The sequence below is a fragment of the Caloenas nicobarica genome, chromosome 2 (genome assembly GCF_036013445.1).
Source record: "Caloenas nicobarica isolate bCalNic1 chromosome 2, bCalNic1.hap1, whole genome shotgun sequence".
Lineage (NCBI taxonomy): Eukaryota > Metazoa > Chordata > Aves > Columbiformes > Columbidae > Caloenas > Caloenas nicobarica.
Genome location: NC_088246.1, coordinates 77,846,985 through 77,872,109, shown reverse-complemented (window position 1 = coordinate 77,872,109; position 25,125 = coordinate 77,846,985). Strand labels below are relative to the sequence as shown.

At 47.4% G+C, this 25,125-nt stretch overlaps 1 protein-coding gene across 1 annotated transcript in view; it reads right to left on the bottom strand.

Moving 5' to 3' along the window:
- The window catches only part of BCL2 (BCL2 apoptosis regulator), a 95,947-nt gene extending 77,241 nt beyond the window's left edge, over positions 1 to 18,706 (bottom strand). The window contains exon 1 of the mRNA XM_065629945.1: positions 16,899 to 18,706. Coding sequence (XP_065486017.1) covers positions 16,899 to 17,480 — 582 coding nt within the window. The 5' untranslated portion in view covers positions 17,481 to 18,706. The remainder of the gene's footprint in view (positions 1 to 16,898) is intronic.
- Between the last annotated feature and the right edge of the window lie 6,419 nt (positions 18,707 to 25,125).

The following is a 25,125-nucleotide window of genomic DNA, read 5'->3' as shown; positions in this document are numbered from 1 at the left end:
TTTTGTTTTAAGTTGGTAATATCTCTTTAAAGAGATAAAACATTTTAGTTTGTATTTCTTTGTATGCATTTATTTTGAAGTAAAGGAGCTTAAGTTACATTCTTGAAAGGCTTCCACTTCATCTCCAAAAACTCCTAATAACTCTGGAATATATAACTTATTCCTTCTTGTTGCAAAGAGAACCTTGATTGTATCCATAACAAAAATGGACGGATGCTGTCAGGTCTCTTTGGAAAAGTCATGGCAATAAGATGTCTACGTTTTGCAACTTCATGTACTTATTCAAGACCAATAAAAGACTTCTTTTGAAGTAAATTATAAGTGTGCAGTACCTTCAAGTGATTTTTTAAAAAGAGTAAAATAGCTAAATATGCCTATTTTTTGTGTGTGAAAACAACCAGGAAGTAGCATGAGTGGGTTTTTCTGTATCTCCACACGTTAAAGGAAAGCTTCTCTCAGGGCAGATGGGCACAAGGGACCAGCCATGGTTTTCACGTCCAGACATTGCACAGGCTGAGGTTTTTGTCAATGACAAGGGAGCCAGAGCCACCTGCCCCCCTGCACTCCTCATTGAGGCATTTCTCACCTGTGTTACCTTTGCACCAAAGACTTTGCTTCAAAGAACAACTTAATCCAAAGCGTAGCAGGCTCTGTGCTCTGTGCTTCTTCTGCAACACCTTTTTTTCAGAGCCTGTCTGTCCATTTCTGTGGAGGGCATACATGTTCAATAACTTACACCTTTGTCCACACTAAATACTATTAGCTTCCCATATGAATCTCATTAAAAAAAAGATAAATGAGGAACATGGACACACTAGCCAGTTTGCTTTCAGAAAATTACAAATCCATGCAAGAACATGATGACGAGATGATCTTGAATAAAAATAACACCAGTGCAATCCAAGCCTAGGAAATGATTCCTCTGATATTAAGGTCACAAAACACTAAGGCTGGTTTTCTGGGTACAAACTGGACTGTGAATCTCAGTCTACGCGGCTACCCAGAATGATTTATCAGTCGTCATCTCTGTAAAAGCCTCCTGGCTCTCCGCAGGACCAGTGCAAGGCTACACATCCCCAAATGCCAGCTGGGGCTCACTGGGAGAAGCACGGCGATGCCGACGCTTTGCCTGACCCTCGGCACTGGGGTGAGCTCTGCCCCCAGTGAGTAGCTGGAGGGGACACGCTGCCAAGCGATACACCCGATACCAACCAGCCAGATCACGTCCCCAGTCACTGGCGAACGGCACAGAGCAGACGGCACGTATCCGCTCCAGCGCGCGATCCTGCAACCTCGAGTGATGCTGACGTCCAAGGACTGTTTGCCAAGATACTGACTGTTGCACTGGGCCCTGGGGTCATACATCAAATGTTCACATGCACTGACAGATGTTTATGTTGGTCATCCTGATTTAACTCCCATTACATCATTTACCAAGCTACCGATGTTATCACAAACGATTAAACAAGCCGGCAAAGGAGACTCGAATACAAATTTGATTCCCTCGTGGTATGAGGGCATTACACTCCAGACTGTGTCTTGCTCTTAAATTAAATTAAAAACTGTACAGGTTCTTTAATTCATCTGAATTCTGTATGAAGAAGAGCTTTTTTTTTTTTTTTAAAGACTGATTTCATTCATCATTTGACCACCACGGATGAATGAAAGGCATTAAAAGGTAATAGGGGGGTCAGACTTTGAATAACAAACTCTTGGTATAAAACTAAAAACAGTTTTGTACTTTAATTAAGGAGCCATTCAAGCTGGGATTCATTTCAGCTACCTTAATCCCTGAACGCCTACTGCATTATTTAGTGCTTCCAGTCACTTCTGGTTTGTGTCTGGACTATTTTAACATACTGAAAATAACTGAAAGTTTTGAGAGAGCAAAATTAATAAGCAGAGGAAGTCCTCAGTTTAGTTGTGCACATAACATGCTTGCTGCCTGCAACTGAAATACAGTTGTCTTATCAAATATAAAGGGTTAAACTCCAACTCCATGACCGCCTCCCCGCTTGCTTGGTTGTCATTAAGTGTGGGGAGGGAATAGGAAACACTTCACAGATCTTGTTTTCCGCTTCTAATATATTGAGTTTTCTAGTGCAGGTTTTGCTTGGATGTGTAATCACTGTGGAATGGCTACTATACCCTTGCTACACTGCATAATACTTTCCCTTCCTCCTTCTGTAGGATTCCTCATGAAAATAGGCGCTTTGTGTTTTTGGCCCTAAGGACAGAACATAACGTACTGTCTCTAGGAAAAAATTTAAAAAAAATCAGAAAAACATTTTCCGCTACTTAAAAAAAACCCCAACACATTAAGTACTACTGTATTTCTTTTACACACATGACCTCATAGATAGATGTGTGCATCCACACAGACACAAATGCATTCAGTTTTCAATTTAGCTATTTATAGAGCTCCATAATTTTTCCTGGCTCAAGTTTTACTAAGCCTTCTCTGATGGAGTTCAGTTCACACGGTTCTGCAGCCCTTCATTTTACTTCGAGTTCATATCCATGGAACATCCCCTCCCTGGCCCCACCTCCTCATAGAATCCCATTTAATGTTTTGCCGATTAAATTGGCTGGTTGCTTTACTGAACTCATCATAAAAACCAGGGTTTTGTTTTGTTTTTCCAAGCAGCTGTGTGTGTTTTGTCAGTTTTTCTTGCAATCTCCTTGTGTCTGTCTACAACCACCTTTTTTTTTCTGATGTAACATAAAACGCACATCTAGGGGGTCTTCGCAGAGAGTCACATAAAGGTCTTCCAGCCATGCTGTTGCTCCCTTAAGTAGGAGCGATGCAGGTTTCCGGAACATTTGAGAGCCATGGAGCCTTCCAGCCAAGCTGGCAGCAGTTCTGCAAGATGGGCATCCACATGATGCTGTTTGCTTGCTCTGCTTCCAGTGAGATGAGCATCAAGATCGAAGGGCTCAGAGACCTCAAGGCGGGGAAAACTTTTTCTCACTCTGGATTCAGCCTACGCTTTGGTCCCCTCATATTTCAGCAAACTGGCTTGACCCAGGGTGAAGGACACCCTTGGCTGATCTAGGACAGCTGGGTCTCGTGGTACTTCGTGTCTTCGCATCCCCTTTCCAGCTCTCCAGGCTGGGAGACAAGGCTGAACTGCACTGCGACCCGGCAAGCTCCTGTTAGCATGCATGCCCACTGAGAGCTAAACGCCTGCATGTGTGACTTCCAGCTAAGCTCTGCTTTCTTCTGGTAAGAAATCACCCCCCTGCTGTGCCAAGGTGCAGTGCTGGAGCACACAGGCACACAACAACAACAAGAGAGAAATAACTAATTGCCCCCCTCTCTCCACTTTACAGAGCTCAGCCGACTTGGGCCGGAGGCGTACAGCCTGCATAAAGGACAGAGAGGTAGACCTCAGAAAGTAAAAGGCTATTAAAGTGAAAACCCATGAGGCAGATAACAGCTTGCTGCCAGACTTCTCAAAATTTAAGTGTTGATTGTTCAGAATTTATGTCTAGATTTTTCTTAAGAATGCAATTTCCTGGCACATGGTACAAGTCGCTCTAGACCTGCATGTCAGCACAGCAGGCATCCTGTTGCAAAGGTTATTATGGAACTATTGAATGTTTTCATGCCAAATTTGTCCAAATTAAACCAAGGGGAATGGAAATACTTTCCCTGGATACGTGGTGGTTGCATTAGGTGGGTTTGTTTATAAGGAGAATAAAAGTTAAAGCTAAATATAAAAGCAGATATATCATAATATTGTCTGAGAACTTGAATAACATGTCATTCAGCCTGCATGCTGTGGAAAGAACACGAAGGTCAAGTCTAAAATAAGATCAGTGACTGTTTGACAATAGAAACATGTAGGAGGTAGAACAGGAGAATTTTCCACATTTTTTTAAATGAAAGTATTTTTTAAAAAAATATTCTTGCCTACCTTGCTATGTGTCTGATGCAAAACCTTGTTTAACTTTGTGCAAAACATATTGCTGAATTTGGCATGTTTTTGATCAACCCCTTGGCAAACCCGCATTAGTCATTTGTGCCAACTGTTTACTTTTTGCATTGTGCTCAGTTGGGAAAAGGAAAGAAGGCTGCTCTGTTGCATTTTTGTTTTCAGAGTTTCACTTTCTGCTTCAGCCCTCTCATCCTGCTTCCCTTTAAGTCAGGGACTTCAGGGAGGCTATTGCTACCTCTTAAAGGTGAGCACACCTGGGTTCACAGCACTGGGGAGCTAGCGGAGTTCCTGGCAAGGTCAAAAAGAGGAGGAAAAACCAAGAAAAATACCCAAACCACTGCTTGAAATATTCTGTAAAATCCTAGGCATTCCTTTTTCATTTTGTTCATCCACCAAAACCTGGGGTGAAGATGTGACACCAGGGACTTGCCATTTCCAAAAGTGCAAGCAAGGCAGGGATTTCAGCCCCTGCCCTGCAGCAGAGGCAACCGCCCCTCAGCAAGTCTTGCAGGAGAAACAGGGAACTCACAACCCCACTCTTGACAGATTAATCAGCGTATGCAACTTTTACTTCAATCGGTAGTGTCGGAGGTACATTTCTTTTTCGTCTCTGTATTAACTTTTAAATATAGTTTCAGCCACCTCCCTGTAAAATGTGTTACAAAAGGAGCCTTGCAAACACCTTAATCCCCCTCTCCAACAGCACCATTGACAAAATCCCACGATTTTGAAGCAAAGGCAGAGACAGAAACTAGTCCAAGGCCAAGGTCTGAAGGCAACCCCCCCCGTTCCTTGAGCTGTGGCAGCCAGCCCGTGTAGTTTATTGAGCTAACACTAAAACGTTCATTGCCCTCATGTCACTCCGCGGGAGGACTCTCAAGGTTTCCAGGAGGAAGGGTCTGGGGCTGAGGAGGGAGACGTGGCGGGCAGAGCATCCTCTCCACAGCTCCCCCAACCTGTCCCTGTCCTCTGGAGACTCTGCACCAAAGCGCAGGATGGACGCGGGCTGCCAGCTGCCCTTTGGCAAGCCCAGCTCCACGGCCACCCTTTCGCTACCAGGCATCCCCATATTTCAAGGGGGAGCTCACATCGAAACGAGCCACGCGGTGCTTTCTTCTCTCTCAAGCGCAAAGGTGCCTCTCTGGAGCAGCAGGGGAAGGGAGGGAGGGAAGCAGTCTGCAAGGTCACCATCCAGGGGAGGACCCATCTCCTCTGAGGGACCTTTGATGAGGGCACAGGAGAAGTAGAGCAAGGAGCTGGTGCCTTGTAGCACACCAGCCTTGCTGGGGGGGGGTCAGAAGAGCCCCCAGGCACAGCACGGTCAGAGCCCGCTGCAGGGCAGGGGGGCCACAGAGAGAGGTCCTGCTTGGGTCCATGCTCCACAGCTCCCTTCTGTCTGACCTCCAAACCTTGGAGAAGACATGGCCCAAATTAGTACTACGGCAAGGGCTGGCACGCGATAGCTTTGACCCTAATGATCCCACTGGGAATGCAGTATTGTTCTGGCCCTGTTAACGATAATTTGCATGTTGTCTAATGGCCCTGGGAGGAAAAAAATAAAAATAAAAAGGGTGGCAGGCCCTGAGGGAGGAGAAGAGGAAATGGGAGTGCTGCCACATTCTTCTGAGAACTGGCAAAGTGAGAAGGCTGACTTTCTGATGGAGCCAGAGGTAAAACTAGTCATTGCAAAATTATTTAATATCTAACTTAATCATCCAGTCTTTATCACTTCAAGGCAGGGTTCTGAGAACCTGGGCCATTTAGCTATGTCAAAGAGCTGTTGTCAAACCAGCCTGGTAGGGACCTTGATCACGGGAAGCTTATTTTAGTGGGACCCTGAGTCTTTCCCAAGGCGCTGGTGACAGTGACCTTTCACGATGAGGAATTGCTTTCAGCAGAAGGGCTTGAACTACAAAGACCAGGGACATCTGCACACAGTGGTTCTCCATCATACTTTGAGCCTTACCTATAAAGAGCAGTCAGTAACACCAAGCTACCAGTTTCTGTCATTTTTTGTTGTTGTTGAGAGCTGTTTCTTTAGGGAGCAAAGTGTCCTCAAAAGCAAACAAGCTGGCTGTCCATCCCTTCCAAGAAAACAGGTAGTTTACTCCAGCTGTCAGCGACTGCAAACCAAACAGCTCCTCTCCCACTGTCAGTTTTAGCTCTAGGCCAGTTATTAAAATTAAACAGTTTCATCTGTGAGAATGATGTGTTTGTGTTTGCAGGGGGGGAGAGAAGGGAGCAGACAAGGGAAAAAGAGAGCAAGTTTTCTAAAACAAACCCTAAGTCCGTTTACACAGCCTAACAGCGGGTCAGTGCTGCCTCTTCCTTCAGCCCATTAAACTGCCACAGAAGTCCCAGCCTGCAGGATGTGCCACCATGCCCCAAGCATCCTTCTCACTGGGCTGGGGAAAAGAAAATAATAATTAAAAAAAAAAAAAAGGCAAAAAATTCCAATTGCTTGCAAAATAAATACACTATTCCTCTGTGAAATGATCAACTTCAACAGATAAGAAAAATGTATGAAGAGATGCGTTAACGGGTTCCCCTACCACTCGTGCCACCCAGGCTGGAGAGCAGATGGGGGAACCTCCCCTCTCATGGTCCTAAAGCACCAGGGAGACTCATCAGCTCATCCCTGGGGCTGAAACACAGCTTTACTGGCTGAAGCTGAACAGGACCAATTTCTAGGAAGCTGTTGTGGTCCTGATGGGACACCACTGCCCATGGCCCACGCAGGCACTGCCAGAGGGATGCTGGCAGCATCCCAGGCCAGGTTCCCCTTCGAGCGAGGATGCCCAGGGAAGCTGAGGAGCACCCTTGAGGCAAAACCCGTGGCAGCTTCGCTCCAGCTTTCCACCACTGCACAGACATGCCCAACCACCCACTACAACCAAGGCTTTGTACGATGCTTTCTAGATCCTTCTTTGGGTCTGCCCACATGCTCACTGCTGTGTGAGGCTGGATACCACCGGTTTTAGCATCCGTACTGGAAAAAAACAGCTACTGACTCCAACCTGGCAAGAATTTCACACATTCAGTCCAGAGCCAAATATGCGAATTTTCTGCTGCAGGAATTCTTTGCAGACAGCCATGAGCTACTGCAGAAGCCTGAACAGACTCCAGGCCAGCTCATTTGCTTGCAGCCTTGATTGCCACCTGTCATTTCCAGCGACTGGTTTTATCTCCTGCCCTGCTGGTACACCCGACTGCCACACTCCAGCCCCGCACAGAGGAAAGCCTTTCCCTCACCCAGGCTTCACGGCAGCGCTGCTATTTATTGTAGGTTTGGGCAACAGAGAAAGGAACAGGTCAAGCTGGAACCTGAAAATAATATCGGCATTAGGCCTCCTTCTCGGTTATATTCAGGACCTTTTGCATCCAGCAGCAGACTGGGGATTAGATATTTAGACAGCGTGATTTACTGTGATTTGCCAGATGACTTCAGGAGAGGCGCTTTGGATATGTGTAACTGCAACTAAAATTTGCAGATACTTGGAGCACGATGCAGGATTTGCTTCTATTATGAACAAGGGAGTTTTTACTTCAGGTTTTTTAATGTAATTTTTTACTTGAGCTGTGCGTACATTCTTGAGAAGTTCAACAGCTTTTACTAATCTGCAATACTGACCGTCTTGTTCTGCTAAAGGAAATTGCCAACTCATCTACTACTGTGTTTGAATTTGTCGTTGAATTATTGTTAATTTTTTCTTTAGAAAAAAGATCAGAAATAGGGTCCTCTACTACATTTTATAATACACGATCTGAACATGTGATTAATTTTCTTAAGAAAGTAGTTGTTTTCTTTAGAGACAAAGCTGGCAATTGTTATTCCATCGCAAAGACACGCTACCGGACTCTCCTGCACCGCAGAGGGAGGCATTTCACTGGCCTCCTGTCCACGGTCCTATCCTGACTTTCCAGTGACTCAGGCAAGCGTTCCAGAGCACACAACAGGAATTTTGCCTCCTAAGCCTCCGTTCTGAAATATAGTAAAAACTAACTTCAACCTTATGGTCAAATCCCAAGACTTGATTACTACCCTTTTTTTTTTTTTTCTAATGTTTTAAAACTGGAGAGGTTTTGCCTGTATCTCAACACTTAACGAAGCTTGTGAATGGAAGCAAAAGAATATATGTGCATGAATACACTTCTTATAGGTGCATGTAATGCAGCTTATCGCTCCTTCCCCTGAAGTGCCACAGCCAGCTTTTACACACAGTGGGAATAGCAAAGGAAAGACAACTTCCTTCATGAAATGCCCCATTAACTGTTCTGATACATAAAGAAAAACACTAACGTTGTCAGTTGGCATTTCTAACATTGCTCACCCTTTTCCTAAATAAAAACTAGAAATAAAGACCTACAACCAATCTCTTTAATCTGTTTCCATCACAAACATTGCTAAACCCATCCGAACAGTGGAGCTGAAAAAGTTTAAGTCTAATTTCCATTTAGCTTTTTCTTTCTTCTACCTCCCCTCTCCACTCAAATCTCACCCCCAGGTAGTTTCACAGTCTGACTCACTTTGCTCTTTCCCAGGCGAGAGCTCCAGCAATGACAAAATGTAGTGCTACAGATTTGAATTTTATTCTAAGCCCCAAATCACCACGACGGACATTTTGTTCAATATTGTACCTTGCATGACTTTTTTTCCAATTAAAAAACATCAGCCCAATTCACAATAGCATGGTGGGCAATAATACATTTCCCAGAGCTGGAGTGATGTATAGCTAGCAAGAATACCCTTTTCATAGCTGGGTTAACTGAAAAAGAGAGATATTAATGATTTGCCCCATATCCTATCGGGTACAGAGTACCAGAGCCAAGAAGAGGAAGTCAAGTTTTGACTCTCAGTTGCTTTCTCAAACAACTGCACAACAGCCTCCACTACGCGGGAAAAATAGGGCCTTTTCTTTTTAATTGTAGCTGGGCCACATATATAAATTACTCACTGAAGTACCCCAAAACCCACGGAGCTGCCTTCTCAGTGCACAAAATGGAATCATCCTTTTTATGCTCCAATAAAATAAAATAGCCATAAAATGATGTAAGCACTGAGAGATGCTGACTTTCTTTTAACTAGTTCTAAATGTGGCAATTCATAACAGATCTTCAGTCAGCATAGGAGTAAATTCCATGGTGTGGGTGCTCTTAATGACACAACGAGCATATTTACAATTATCTTCACTTTTACATAACAAATGCATAAGTAAGAAGTTTTCCCTGGCTGGATGAGTCCAGCAGAGCATCTATCCCAATATCCCCAGTTACTGACCAGCAGCAGGTGCTCTGGGGGAGAAGCAATGTAATAGATAATTTCAAAATAGCATTCCCCAGAGAAAGGTCTACCCTCAGCACCTGGCGATCTCAGCAGCTGATGTTAAATTTACCCCGTTTCACCAAGTGTATGCCTGCTCTTCCAAGCAATTTTATTCAAACGTAAGTATAGATGTTTTCCTTACCCTTATAAATACCTAAACCTTTCCTGAATGCAACTTACTACTTCCACTCACAGCTCTCCCACAAAAACAGCTCCCAAAGGTTAATCATGCATTGCAGAAAAGGCTGTTTTTCTCTATTAGCTGAAAACCTGCGCCTTTTTCATTTGATCTTATTTTTCTTGCCGCATATACAAAGTAAACAAAACTACAATTGTCCAATTAAGTGCCTCTTCCTGCTCCTATTGAAGTCAATGGCAACACCTTCTAAAATCAGATTTGTTTTCTTATTCATTAACTGTAAAATCCAGAAACCCGCAAGGAACTTGCCAGCGAGAGGGTTTAGCAAAGTCTATCAATATACAATAACTATGACAGCAAACTAACATTAAGATAAAAATAACAGAAAATAAATTCCAGACTTTTAGATGCATTTGGAAAAGTTATCTGGCTTCATAGTCTTTCAGGGGCCAAAAAAGGAGAAAAACTACAAAAGGCAAAAAAAATAAAATAAAAGCCATCAGATTGTTAATGAGACTGAAAGTAAAATAAAAATCTCTCAAATCTGTCATCAGCATTCCTGTTTGCCAAGAAGGCCTGGATGTTATCCTGCTGGGGAAGACAAGATTTATGGCACCGCACACCTTCATCCATCCTATTATTATATATGAAATGGAAAATAAAACAACCCGGTACTGCGCTCAGAAATAATCAGTGTTTTGCTGCCACCGAGTAACAAGTGTTGTTATTCCTAAATCAGCAGGTACGGGAGCAGCCACGAGGTGCTCACAAATAAATTCTTTTTTAAAAAGCCAACAAAGCAAACAGGGCTGGGCTCCATCCTCCCAAGGGCGTGAATGGAAATAAAAGAGGCCAGGGGGGAGGTGGGAAGGGCCCGACCCGGCACACGCGGTGGCCGATGGCCGGGCAGCAGCACCCAGGACCGCACCTGGCGCCGGGAAGGGACGGTCAGAAAGGCCTGCAGAAAGCCAGGGGCCGCCAGCCCTCCATGAAGTGGAAAGACGAAGCTGGTGAAGAACCAGGCGCCTGCCGAATATACAAGCGTGCGCCCCATGGGAGTGGGGAGCGTGCCTGGCCAGGTCACCCCTGCCCAGCCACACCCCTCACCATAACCTGTCACAATAGCCAAAAACAGCAAAAAAAACCCCCACTTTGTCACAGGAGGTTTGTTATTTAATCACACCTCTCCCACCACTTTTAGCTCCAGCTGTAGACTGCCAAGGCTGCTGACCCAGTTTACAGCTGCCCTGACCCCAGGCCAGGAGCAAACGCCACGGGTAGGACCGCGGTGCTAAAATGCCGTGGGCCAGCCTGGAGAGGCGGCTGCGGAGCGAGAGGGGAAACAAGGACACAGCAAGACTGCTGGCAGCTCGCGTTAGCAAGCAGAGCGGTGTAGGGAGAGCCGCCACTTCAGCCTGTCCTGCCCCCAGCCCCAGGCCCAGCATCCCTCCATGGCGATGGCGGAGCACAAGGCTGGCTCGTCACCGAGCCAGGGACAAACCATCACGTGAGACCAAAACCCCAGCGGAGGTTTCGAAGCAACACGCGAGCGTGCTCCTGTTTCCGCATCCACCTCCCTCTACTATCCCAGGTCAAGCTCACTGAAAGATGAGCCCCTCACCAAGGGTGCTTGTATGGGGCACAAGGGCTTAAGGTTTGCTGGTGATGCACTACGAAGTTCCCATGCTGCCTTAGGAAGCCCGGACCCTGGTATCTGGCCGCTGAGAAAACGTTTCTGCTCTACATGCAATTTCACACATCATTGCATAGGTCTTGTGATTCTCCGGCTAGAGCCGTGCTTTGCCATCGGAGAAATGCTTGTGCCTTGGCAGAAAAATTCAACTGGATTTTCTTCATGGATTACTGACTCCAAATTTCAAGCTACATACGTGAAAAACTAAGCTACTTACTGCCCAGCAGAGCTAATGCAGCAGCTTGAGAGAGGCCTATGTTAATGCAGGCACAGAACTAACTTATTTCTCAATATTGAAAGTAAAGTAAAACTTTCTAATAGGATTGCTGTTTGAACTTTATGGTTCTTTTCAAGATCAAGGCAAATGACATCAAGACCCCTGGTTCTGAAATTTTAAAGGTCATGGTCAATACATTTCTTAAAAAAAAAAAAAAGAGACTTCTGAGAAAATACGCATCCTAACACTGCAAGTTACAGAGAAAGCTATTATAAATGTAAGGGACTAGAGAACCACAATCATTTTCTCTTTCTGCCCTAGCTCCTCTGCTCCTTGCCTCAGCACAGATCCTCCGCAGAACTAATTACTCGCTCTTCAGCAACAGCAAAAAGAAAAATATTTTTATAATATTTTGAGAATTCGATTATAAACCCACAAAGCCACAAAAACTGGCAAAGGACCTAGAAGGTGTAACACTTGAAACTGCCAATTCATTTATTTAACTGAGTGGATTTCAGACAGTTTCCTTTCACCAGTCAAACAGTGACTTGGGGTTAGCCCCGCTGGGGATTGAGTCGTTACAAGGCCGCACGTCGCTGGCAAAAAAAACCTCAAAGTGCCTCTGCTCCAGCACGGGGCATCCGACTCTGAGAGAGGCACCGTCCCGCACCAGATGAGCGAGAGGCTTTTGCTCGGGACTTGCAAGAGAAGCAACGCGCCGCACAGCAGAGGCCTGGCTGAGCTGCTGGGAGAGCAGCTCCAGAGCCCGAAAGCGATGAGATTTCAGTCTGTCATCCCTCGCCTTCATGAGGGGGCCATGGACCATCGCGGGGCATAGCAAGTGGAGAGTTCCACATTTCCTTTCCAAGGCGTGCGACCAAGCAAAGAGAATTAATGATTTACTAGGGGAAAAAAAAAAAAAAAAAAAAAAAGAGGAAGCTCAGTGATTAGGGCAGTCAACCCAGGAGAAGGGAAACCTGGGGTTTAGTTGCTGGTCCAAGAAGCGTTTATGCTTTTGGCTGTAGACAGCCACCTGCGAAAACACACTGACAGTGAAATAGACACTCCAGCTCTTCCTCCTCTGCCAAACGAAGTCTCATCCCTGCAGAAGGAGGAGCCCTGTCGCCAAAGGGAAAGACACCTTGGCAAAACCAGCAGCCATCTGGTAGGCAAAGCCTCTTGAGATGTTGGAGATGCGAGCGTAAACCCCACTCTGGGCTAGAGAAGGTGTCGTAGGCAAATCTTCCTTTATCTTGGGAGAGCGCTTTAACCAAGGATCTACCAAGAAGAGCAGAGGCTTCTCCCTGCCTGTGTTTGCACATGAGGATGGCACATGAGTGACAACGGCCAGGCCAGAGGATGCCAGCTGGCTTCAGGACAGAGAATGTCTTGGGAAGGGTGTCCCCTGCCAAACAGGTCCCCTCTCTCGAGGCTGGAGCAGCTCCTGGCTGACTTGGGCGAGGAACAGCGGGAAGCTGGGGACTTCTGCCACCGTTCTGGCCAGGCAGGCACTCAGAGGATGCGAGTGCTTATACTCCACCTAAGGTCCACTTCAGACATCTAAATCCTTCCCCGGATCTGGCCTTAACTCTTGAACAGAAGAAAGAACTGCAATAAAAGAAGAGAACTGGACGAAAACACATGACTAATGCATTCCCGGTTCACATGTAAATATTGTCATTTAAAGTGATGCTTTCTTGGCTGAATTTTCAACATGACGCTACTTCTCTCACCTGGGTTTCTTTACATTCTTTACATCAAAAACGTACTTGTCTACATATATATGATGGTGCCTGTGTCTCCCTCTATAGTTCTCATGCTCTTGTTTTTTCTTGAAAAGCTCGGGGAGGAAGCTGTATGTTGGACTAAAAGCACCAAGAGCTGAGCACGGCTCCCACAGACATTAGGTTGTGTGCCCGAAAAGGGAACCCATCACTGCAAGACAAATACAGTTATTTTCCCCACACCAGCTGCACCACATTCAGTGTGCCCCGCGTCAAAGTCAAAAGTCACCAAGTGCAACGACCCACTGCCAAGCCAGTCCTTCTGCAGCTCAAACACCAGCCTCTAAAAAAATGAAATAAAGCCAGTAAGTTGTCAATCAGAAAGCACATATCATAATAAGTACCACAAAATTGCAGAGATGAGCTGGGTCTCCTCTTATTTCTTTTGTAATGCAATTAAGGTGTTATCAGGGCAAAGTACAATGTTGTGGTAACCTGGCCTGTGTGAAAATCTTTGAAAGCTGCATTTATTTGCCACCAGAACCACAAGCTAATAATACAGCCTCCGTGCAGGCAGGACTCATCTGTTGCTTTTTCCAAGTTTCGAACAAACCCTTGACACTGTGTATTGTAAGGGTATTAACAATCCCAGACACCATTAACAGCAATGTTCAGTGCCTAAAATTGATACTCCACCAGCTATATCCCCTTCAAACCTTCCTTCCTTCATTGTACTTGCAATACAAAGAATTCATGTCCTGAAAATACACTGTCAATTATAGAACTGATATAAACCAAAGAGATAAATAGGAAAAGACATGTCAACTCACTTCAGACCTGAGTGTAAGACCTAGGCCCATACAACTGACTCAAAGCACGTGCTGTCCAACTTACTCGCTGTGTAACATACTCTCGCGACTAAATCCAATGCTCTCTTCTCTACTACTACACAGCCTCTAACAAACTTATCACTCCACAACATACCGTGGAGCCACAACACAGAGGAGGAGAAGGCTACAGCAGCCAGCAATCCTGCTTGTTGCAGTAGCCTGCGTGATGGGGAGATCTTGCACGCAGCTGTGCTGAGGTCCTACAAAGAGTCACCACCCACAAGGTGACCAGCTACCTTAGAAGAACCATTTATGACACTTTAATAAGGTTTGTACATTGGGTATGGTGCAACTGCCAAGCTGAAGTTCAAGCGCATACATTAAAGCATACTCTGATGGATCCTGAAAGCTAGAAAAAGAAAAGAAGAAAAATCTACCACCCCATGCCATCCTTGATTTCTTCTGTCTGAAGAGAGGATCCGAACAGCTGTGTTTGTAACTTCATGTTAGCGTTTTGCTCTTTGTAACCAGCTAGAAGGTTTTGCCTGTGTTTAATAACCCCATGGCTCAAAGGTACCAGCCATCTACCAGACAGATAGGCAAAAGGTACCTTTGAGTAATATTTGGCACATCTTCTTCCATGTGTACATTACAAATAACATGCGGCAGTAAACGGCATCACATGCATCCAAACTCTGGAGCTTTTGTTTATAGGAAACCTCAATAAACAACTAAACGGCTATCGATAAGAAGCATCTTTTCCTTTCAAAGGTAGTCAGTGTTTATAGTCCGAGTTTCTTGTATTTCTAACCATTGAGAAACAGCTCCAGCACTCGCCTCATCTGGCCAGTCGCACCTGGTAACACCTATCTTTTCACACTCAAGGTTTTATTCATTATTTATGTTTCTCTTTACACAATACACCCGCAGGACAATACATCTCCAGCACGCTTACGGATTTGATCCAAAGCTCACTGGAGTCAACAGAATGACTTCACTGGCTCTGGAGCGAACCGAGGGCCCCAGCTCCGCAAACGGGCTTCCAGCCTGAGGAGAGACTTACGCACAAGTTAGGCATCCCAGCCCAGAAGTGCAATCGCAAAATCCCTAACTAACCCTTTAGCTGCTTGTCTTCTAACCAGCCAAGGTCTCCAAAAGCCTCAACTGTTTGCAGATGTTGTTTTGTTTTGTTTTTCCACAGTTATTTGTTTCATTAAAAACAACAACACCACACCGATAAACGCTCTGTAGTGATCCATGAGACAGGGGATAGGTCTCCCTCTCCCAGGGGTGGTCCCAGCCACTAAGCACTGGAGTCATTTTGTGTGTGTGTGTCTGTGTGTATACGTGTGTGTCTGTATATGTATGCATATTTGTATATACATATGTATATACATACATAAATACACAGACACATGCACACACACACATTTTTTGCTCCCCCTTCTGGCCCCACAAATCTTGAATTTTTTTTCTTCCTGGGGGAAGCAGGGGAAAGCAGGAGAACGATCCTGTCTGCAACAAGACTTGCAGCCAGGGATCTGCAGCAATCCTCTGGGAGGTGAACAATGCAGATTACTGCTGAGAAACAGACCCCAAAGCCTTACTCCCTCTTTTACGGCAGCGTGTAGATGTCCTCTGGACCACTGGACACGTATACCCTTTAGCCAGGTGGGTTCAGCAGCAGGAAGGCAACATCTTCATTTTTTAACAGAGATGGTCAATGTGGGTGGCACATTACTGAGCCTAACACTGACTTAGCAAGAGACCAAATGCTGAGAACTTAATGTGTTAATGCTTCACAAACATGGGGCTTGCAAAAGATGTTAACTGAGAAACATATATTGTACTTTACATTCGTTTACACACGGCTCTTAAAGGTGTGCTGCGTAACTGAGTCAGCTCTCTGACTGCATTTCACAGGGGACTGGACCCGAAATAGCCGGTCTCCTACCTAGCAGACCTCCATTTCCAGGTGACTTACGCCAGCTCTCAGCCCACATGTGAAGTTTCTTCTTCAGTGTAACTCTTACCGTTTCTTCCTCCAATGCATTAACATGATAAGCTTTACACGTACCGAGGGTTTGGTTTGCGGGCGAGCAGCTGGGAACACATTTTGTTACAGTATATCAATTAATACAGGAAAAAGGTGAAAGAGATACCCTTTCAATTTAAATGCGGTTATTTATTTTGGAAAGAGAGAGGGACAAAAAGTAAAAGGCTTTTGATTGACCACCAGTGTAAAAGCTGTCCATTTTCCACAAGTGGAAATCTTCCCTGTCTGGATGACGCTGAAGCCAGCCCCGACCAGAGATGATCGCTACCCCAGAAACACCCATTGGATCACAACAAATACTCATTTTCCAGAACACTCCCACAGGCACAGCTCCTGGCACCTTTGTTTCATCTTGAGACAAAGACAGATTTTTCACACTAGATACATCCTATACTGTAAAACCCCATTGCCAACGCAGCTGTAGACACTGGTACTGACGGACACCTGCCCGCCCGTAGCACCGGGATCCCATGTTTGTCATGTGCTCGCCTGGCACGTCACCCCTAAAGGGCAGGGATGCCTGCACATACACGCGTGCGCACACACGCACAGGTGCACACGGACACACACACGGTCCCTTCTGTGACCTGCCTACCTGGGCGCCTCTGCTGCCCCTTCCCACCCCGCTGCAGGACCGTGCCTTGGCCAGGGCTGGTGCTGCCAGCAGGAGAGGGTGGACCAGGGTAGGAGAGCAGAGATTGCTGCTGAAGAGGGTGCCTTGCTCATCCTTCTCACTCCTGAGCTGTACCTGCACCCCCCATCCCAAACCACTCCACTGTAATCCCACGACGAGGTGAAACTCAACAGCTGATGAAAGGCCCGTGTTGCTCTGACACATGCCAGTGCAGATGCCCTCCAGGCAAAACTTTTGCTCCCCAGAACGCGAGTGCAACCCCCCTGGGGAACTGCCAACGCCAGAGCCCCACTGGCCATGAGCCAGAGCCAGGAGAGGGAACGAGCAATCGGGGGACATACCCAGCCTCCGTTGTCCTGGATCCAGTTGTGCAGGTGCCGGTTCAGGTACTCGGTCATCCAGGCGGCGATGCTGTCCACTAGGGGAGACATCTCCCGGTTGACGCTCTCCACGCACATCACGCCACCGAACTCGAAGAAGGCCACGATCCTGCCCCAGTTAACCCCATCTCGGAAGAGCTCCTCCACCACCGCCACGAAGCGGCCCCTGGCCGTGAAGGGCGTCAGGTGCAGCTGGCCAGACATTTGGGCAAAGTCCCTCTGGTAGCGGCGGGAGAACTCGTCCCCTGCCTGGCGCAGGGTGAGGTGGACGACCTGGGGCACGGGGTGCAGCCCCTCGGCTGGGGGCGCGTGGCTAGCAGCAGCCGAGCCGGGGGGCTCGGGGTGCGGAGACACCAGCCCAGTGTGATCAGAAGAAGTCCCAGCAGCAGCAGCAGCAGCAGCAGCAGCAGGAGAGAGACTCGGACGCAGGGGTGCCCTGTCCTCGCCGGCAGCCCAGTCGTATCCCCTCTGCGAGAGTTTATAGTGGATGTACTTCAGCACTATCTCCCGGTTATCGTAGCCTCTTCTCCCCGGGTGAGCCATTATTCCCAAGAGGAAGCAGCAAGAGGAAGGGAGAGAGGAAGAAGAGGAGTAGGATGAACCCAAAAAAGTAAAGCAGCCAATAATAATAAAATTAATAACACAAAAAATTATAATCCAGTTACTGTATCGGGCACGGTTTCATTCATGGTGGTGTGGGGGAGTTCTCAGGGTCTCGGAGGTACTTTTGTCTTCTCAGTGTTTCCTCCTCAGTTTGAGATGCACGGTATAAATAGGGATTAAAATGCTGTAAATACTTTACTTCCAGGTGCACATTTATTACTTATTATAAATTTACTTTAGGACCATTTCCTCCTCGGTGTTGAAATATATCTTAAAAAACATTATACCGATTCAAAATCAGGTGCATTTTCCCTTAGGTGCTGAACTACCACGGACATGAAGGAGCGGACGAACACACACCATAAAAATTGCAATTCAATACGATTTGCTAAAAAGCCTTGGATGAAGGTTAATCCAACGCACTTTAAGCTAGAAACCTCAACACTGGGTTTGCTTTTTTTTTTTTTTGGTTAAGTTACACAAACTAAATTTCCTCTGTAAAGTACTTACTTGGACTATAAATATGTTCCTCTGTCAAGTTTCCTCTAAAAAAAAAATAGCAACAACAAAACCCAAACATCACAAGTCTTCAGAAACGTTAAGTTCTGGCTGCTTTGATGCTTCAAGTCACCAAGGGGATGGGAAAGGGACAAAAAAAAAATCTCTCTACGATGTCAAATGTTTTTTCCCAGACTCCTGTTTAACAGACATCTCCAAAGATGTGTCAAAGCTCACTCAGAAAATCCCGCCTCGCAGCCCGGTAAGGCGAACAACCCCAAAGAGACGGAAAATCCTGGAGACCAGATGAACCACATTTGAATCCAAGCTCTCGCAGAAGTGTTCCGTTTTGCCCTCCAGTGCAACGTACAGACATATGCATTTACGTAGTCTCATTCAGACACCGATCGCAGGAGCCCGGTGCTGCCACACACATGCACGCACACACCAAAAAAAAAAAAAAAAAAAAAAAAAAATTCTAGGTATTTAAAAAATTAATTCTTTTTCACAAGAAAGAGCGTAAAAAAATAATTAAAAAAATATACAGAAGGAAAATTGCTTTTGACTGTGGCTCCGGGGAGAAATGCCATTTCCCGAGCAGCTTTGTATCAGAGGAGGAAGAGCCCCTGGCGCTGCCGAGCAGGGGCGCGGACGGGACGCGTGTGCGGTGTGACCGGTGCCGATGGGGACCGCGGCCGCGGCGCCGCTGCCCGCCCGCCCGCCCGCGCAGCCCCGCGCACCCCGCCGGCTCCGGGCGGCTCCTCCGGGCGCTCCGCGCTGCTGCTGCCGGCGGTGGCGGCGGCGGCGGCGGCTCCGGGCGGCGGCGGCGGCTCCGAGCGGCGGCGGCGGGCGCGGGCGGGGAGCTCTCCCGGCGCTGGCGGTGGCGGTGGCGGGGGGAGCGGAGCGGCGGGGGCGGGGAGAGGCGGGGAGGAGCGGAGCCCGAGGGGGAGGCTCCAGCCTCGGCCCCGCGCGGCGCAGCCGGCCGCGGTGGTTTCCTAGAGCTCCGCCTCACGCTTCATTCAAGCAAAGGGGGAAATGGGGAGGGGGGGGGTGCTAAAAAAAAAAAGGCGGCGGGGGGAGGCGAGCAGCCCCGGGCAGCCCGGGCCCGCCCTCCATCGCGGCGCGGGCCTGGGGCCGGCGGCGGGGCGGCGGCGGCGGGGCGGAGCGGCGCGGCGCGGAGCGGAGCGGCGCGGCGCGGAGGGGCGGCACTCGGGGCCGCGGGTGGTGCTGGCGGCCGCCCGCCCTCCGCCCGCGCCGAGGAAGCGGGCGGCGGCGGCGGCGCGCAGGCAGGCGGGCATGGAGGCGGCGCGGCGGGTGGCTGCGGGCTGCCGGCGCTCCGCGGGGGAGCGCGCCCCGCTCCGCGCCTCGGCCGCCCCGCCGGGCCTGCGCCGGCCCGCGCGGCGGGGCGGGGGGGGTGGCTGCAGCTGCGCGGGTTTGTGTCCAAAAAAATTTTCTTGATGTAATTTTTTAAAATGGCCTTTTTATAAAGAAAAAACGTCCCGAGGTGGGCGGACAGGAGCTTCATGCGGGGTGGCCTCTGCGCGGCCGCGGAGCCCGTGCGGGGCCGGAGACCGGGCCCCGTGGGCCGCCTCTGCGAGTGGCGTCCCGGCGGTGCGGGCTCCCTCACACCTGTGCTGCCCCGTGGGTTTTCAGGCGTGCCCGTGGGGCAGGCGGGGAGTTAGGGTTTAGGACTTTTTGCGGAAATGGGACTCAGATTTGTCCCCGCGCTCGGCCGGGATAACTTTTTTTTTTAGATTGAACAGGGAGGAACCGAACTGGAGATTAGATTAATCTGGAGCTTGACCAAAGAAGCAGGCTTAACCTTCAAAGTAAGTTAAATCCACAGCGGTGGGAAATAGTGGTGGCTCAGCGGCCCTGCTAACCCGACAGGTGACATCAGGGCAGGGATGAGTGATGCTGGGACAGCCTCAGCTGAAATGGGGAGCCATCCCAGCCCAAGTGAAACGGCAGCAGGAGATACTCGGCACCTTTCTCTGCTTACTGTGAGAGAGGAAAAGAGACGTTTGATAAATTCTGCCAGTTTGTGTCGATATGGAGGTTACTGGGATGATCATCTCTTGCATAAACTACCTAGAACCTAAAAGGGATGCTATGCATAAAACCGTGAACCTGAGGGTTTTTTGACAAGGGACATAGGGAATGAACGCATGCTGCCCTCCAAGTCTCCATTTTCAGGGTCACTTTTCCTCGACACGTTGACCCATCACGCGTGGCTCACAGGCTGGCAGCTCCCCTGCTTGAGGAAAACGCACTGGTGTGGGAAGGGTGATCAGCTTTTGCTCCGTTCAGACGGGGAGGTCCCGGCGTTCAAACGGGAAGGATCCTCCTTGCGCTAACAGAGCTCGCTTGTGCCCTGGGTGATCCAGGGATTTGTTTGGAGGCCGCAGCAGGGAATTCGTCTCTAACGTGTGCAGAACAGCACCTTTCCAGGTACCTGAAGAGACGTTCACGGTGTTTAATCGTTCTGGCCTCTGTTATTTCAGGTGCGCACGGCAAGGCGCTCGGCACCATACCTAGTGCCAGCAGTTTCCACCTCCCTGCCGGCTCCTCCTCCCGCCTCCCCGCCGGGAGCCGAGCACATGCAGACCCCGAAAGGAGCGATGCTCCCGCTGGCTGGGGCTCCGCTGGCGGCAGGCGGTGCGGAGCGAGTGCCGCCGGCGCCGTTCTCCGCCGGCCGCGCCTCCCCGGCGGGCGGCTGTTGCCACCCAGCGGCCGCTGCTCGCCCCGGGCTCGGCCGCGGCAGCCGGGACCCCCCGACCCGTCCCTGCGGGCTGGAAGGAGCAAAGGGCTCACCCGCCTCATAACACGCCCGGGGAGCTGGGAGAGTAAACGCCGTCCCCCCTCCGCTCCGTCGCGTCTTCGCTCCCGCCTGCTGATGTTTGAGGGGCTGTTTGCGGTTCCAGGGACTGAGAGGGACAGAGGTTGCGGGATAGCAGGTGAAATGAGGTCAAAAGAAGATGGACGATGCCCTATGCAGACGCGGGCTAAAGGCTGTACCCCACCAGGGCACGCATTTAACTGGCGCCATGGTTATGGTGGAGTATAAATGCTGGAGTGCAAACACGCCCGATCTCTGTCTGTCTAAAAGCCTTCAAAAATTAAGGCGTTTGTGATGAGCTGAGGGATTGCTTCCGACGGCAGAAATGTAGACAGGAGATCTGTCAACAGAGCAAAATCTCTACGTTTATATTCTTGCACCAAAAGAAAAAGAAAGAAGTTTCCTCTGAATACGGAAAGTAATCTGACTTTTTCATGTAACATGCTATGGTTTAAATGGAACAAGTGATGCAGAAAATCAGAATAGCCACAACCAAGCAGGCTGTTGGTTCAGTCTGTCACTGTGCTAGTGACTAAAACTAATATAGTTGGACCTGCAAACGAACATACATCAGACACAGATGTTAAGTAACACAGAAAAACTGTCTGGGTAAGCTGCACAACAATGTCATAGCAGGATTGGTTTTAAAGCCCAGGAGATAAATCAGTGCAGGACTGATGCAGAAAACAAAGATATGTATAAAATGGATGGACTTTTGTAAGGAGAAATGGAGAATATCACTGAATTAGCTTAGGGTATTTACATGTATTTTGTATGTGGAAATGGAAGACGAACTCAACAAACAGAGTGTCCTGAGGGCATGTAATCAGTAAAATAAAATAGTTTCAGAATTCGTAATGCATTGCTGATAGAAACAGGTATGACAAAACTTTATGAGATATTCTCTTCAGAACAGATTTAGTAATGATGCTTTTTCCCCCACCAGCTCTCCATGCAGCATATAGGAATGATAGAACCTGGCCTTTTAAAAAGTTTAATATGAACATAGTGTTCACGGTTCACAAGAAAGCTTATTAATACCCAACACAGCTGAGACTGTACAAAAAAAAATTAAAAACACGAGAGAAAAATCCTAGGAACTGTTTGCTTTAAGCAAGGGTATTAGGGATGAGTCATGGGAAAGAAAAGCTGTGCGTTGAAGAATGACAGATTGGGACTCTGTAAAAAAAACAAAACAATTTAATGTGGATTTACACAGTCTTTATTGTTCTTAACTTAATGTGTCCAATGCATTGCATCTGACCTGCATTTATGTCTGTAATTGAAAGGAGTGGCATCTTAAAATCAATTATAATGCTACCTGAGTGGGTGATGAGCATCCATTAAAGTGTCACAAGTTTACATCACAGTGCTGCTTTTTACCTTGCTTGTTTGTGTGAGCTCAATGGGATAAAATGATAGTTAAAAAGACATCCAAAACAAAGGCAATATGCTTTTGGTGGCAGATAGAAAAAAAAACAGCAAGAAAGGCTCAGGATTTATCAAGGAACCTGGAATGAGCACATAAAGTCAGCTAAGAAATCATTATGGTGCTTTTAGGTAGCAGAATAACATGCTGACTACTCAAGATCTGATCCTGCAAATCCTTCTGCACACACATTTACCTTTATGTGAGCTGGCTCACCAAAGTTAATCAGACTAATAAGAAGAATTAGCTGTGTAAAGAATTGGAACTCAGGAATACAACTAGAAGCTCCCGTGAAAAAAGCTCCCTGGACAATTACAGAGGTAGGAGCATTGACAATAGGCATCACTCGGGTCTGGCAGCATAAAGGACAGATCATTTTTGTGAAATGGCTTTCTTATCCATGCTTGGGCAACTGACTGAACAGGCAGGATCCTGAAGTGCCTGCTGTTTCTTTGATAGCTTCCCAGATGCCTGATGTACAGTGGATGCATTATTAATGAATGTTCTAGAAAAGTTCTTTATGCCTGGCAATGCCTAACTTCCTGACAATCTGAAAGTGGACACCTTTTCCCTGTACCTTTGTATTAACATCAACAGGATTTCAACGGCAACCCTGGTTCCTGATGACCTTTTATTTCCTTGGCTCGTGAACAGGCAAGTTGGAGGGAAGCAAGTGATTGTTTAAAGCCCTGCCTGAGCAGGTATGAAACAAGTGGGGTGTATGTTTGCACTAGGTGACAGCACTCAAAGTGATCAAGGACATTGCCACATTTTTTGCTGTAAATCTGCAGAGATTTTCTATTGTACAACAAATCAAAATGAAAAAAACCCCTACAAACAACTAAATTTTAGTAATCCACAAGTAATTATTTACAGGGGTACAGGTAAATACAATTATGACAACCAACCAAAGTCCTTTGCCTTTCTAGCACAGTTTAAATACTGGGTTTATTAAGAGAGTCCCCTCAGATCGTGCCCGTGGATGGGGAATTTGCACATATGAAAATCAGCAGCCAGTGGCACTGTCAGTGCTTGTTGGTGCTGTGTCCAGCGAGGCACCTGCCTGTGCTGCCCACAGCTGTGCTTCATCCAGGTTCCTCATTAATGTTTATAAATATGTAAAGGGTGAGTGTCACGAGGATGAAGCCAGGCTCTTCTCAGTGACAACCAATGGTAAGACAAGGGGTAATGGGTTCAAGCTGGAACACAAGAGGTTCCACTTACATTTGAGAAGAAACTTCTTCTCAATGAGGGTGACAGAACACTGGAACAGGCTGCCCAGGGGGGTTGTGGAGTCTCCTTCTCTGGAGACATTCAAAACCCGCCTGGACGCCTTCCTGTGTAACCTCATCTGGGTGTTCCTGAATCTCTAACATTCTGTGATTCTGTGATCCTCTGTTCCAGGCATTCGGTGCTTCTCCTTTCCACGCCACCACATATTTGCCCTGCGCGCCTTTGTGCCTGCGAGAGCTTTCTAACTTGCCCTCACTAAACCTAACCACCAACTGCATGATCTTTCTGCCCATGAGACCATGATATCCACAGCCCCATGGTACCTCTGCCAAGCTGCATGAAACGTGTCAACAACAGTGCTCTTCTAGAGACTTCCATGTGTGCATATAACTCTCTGCTATCAAGTGCACACCACCATTTATTGCTAAGACTGCCTCATATATTTTCCTCAGCTTGTTGCCAAACATTGCTATCTAGGCAGAAGCTAGGATCTGTTGTAAAAAGCGCATTAAAAACCAGTTTTCTGCATGTAAAAAGTATAGGGAAAAGCAGCACCCGTGAAGCCTGGATGCATATTTTCCTCATTGTTAACTGGGATGGTGGCAGGTTGACCTGAACAAACTTCTTCACTTCTTCAGAGTGCATTCCTGAAATGGGAGATTGCCTTTCATCCTGCCGGTGTTGCAAATGCTACAGGTGTGGAGTGGATCCATCTGGCTGTAAGCACTTGCAGAGCAGAAGAATGCAACTGTAAAATGCTTAATGCATGGTCAGCCTGCAATTATGGCTTATTTCATGGGGCTTAATTGTGCTCATCAGGACAGGCAGCTGGATGAGATACTCAGATAATACCCTTAGGGTCCAATATAGCAAACAGCTCCTGACTTTCAGGCCTCTTTTACCGTACTCACCCCTCAACAATCTCCACTTCTTGTCACCATACAGAGGCCCCATGTTTTGGACTGGAAGGAGGCAGAACAACTGCATCCAGCTCTGGAAATCGTTGTCATCGCTGCTTTGCCATGTGGCAGCAGGGTCTCTTGGTTACAGTCTCAGAGCTGTCTCACCACCTCCCAGAAGCTCCCGAGCTGCTCCTGTGACCTGGGCGACGCTGCTGATGCCCTTCTGTCTGCCACAAAAAAAAGGAATCAGACACCAGCTTCCCAGTTGAAACAGCAGAAGAGCAAAGGAGGCAGCTTCAGCTTGGAGGAATAGGCTGCTGGACAAACAGGAACATCCATCTCTGAGCCATAAACTTTTATTACACCTGTTAAAATTTCTCAGAGTAAAAAGGGGGAAAGCATTTTTTGAGTAAATGCTTTGAAATAAAGACACATCTCCTTTTAACTACTTTATTTTAAACACCTTTAGCTTTGAAAAGCTGCATCAGCTGCAGGTTACCTAGAACATTTAAAATTTGGTTTCAGACTTATTTTTATATACATTATCTACAGCTGGCATCTTTGCAGATTTAACACCTTGTTTTGGCCAAGGGAGTTGATTCTCATTTTGCTTTCACCCTGTGTGTTTATTTACATTGCTCTAGCAGCACTGCTACAGAATGAACTTCATAGTTAGAACTGGAG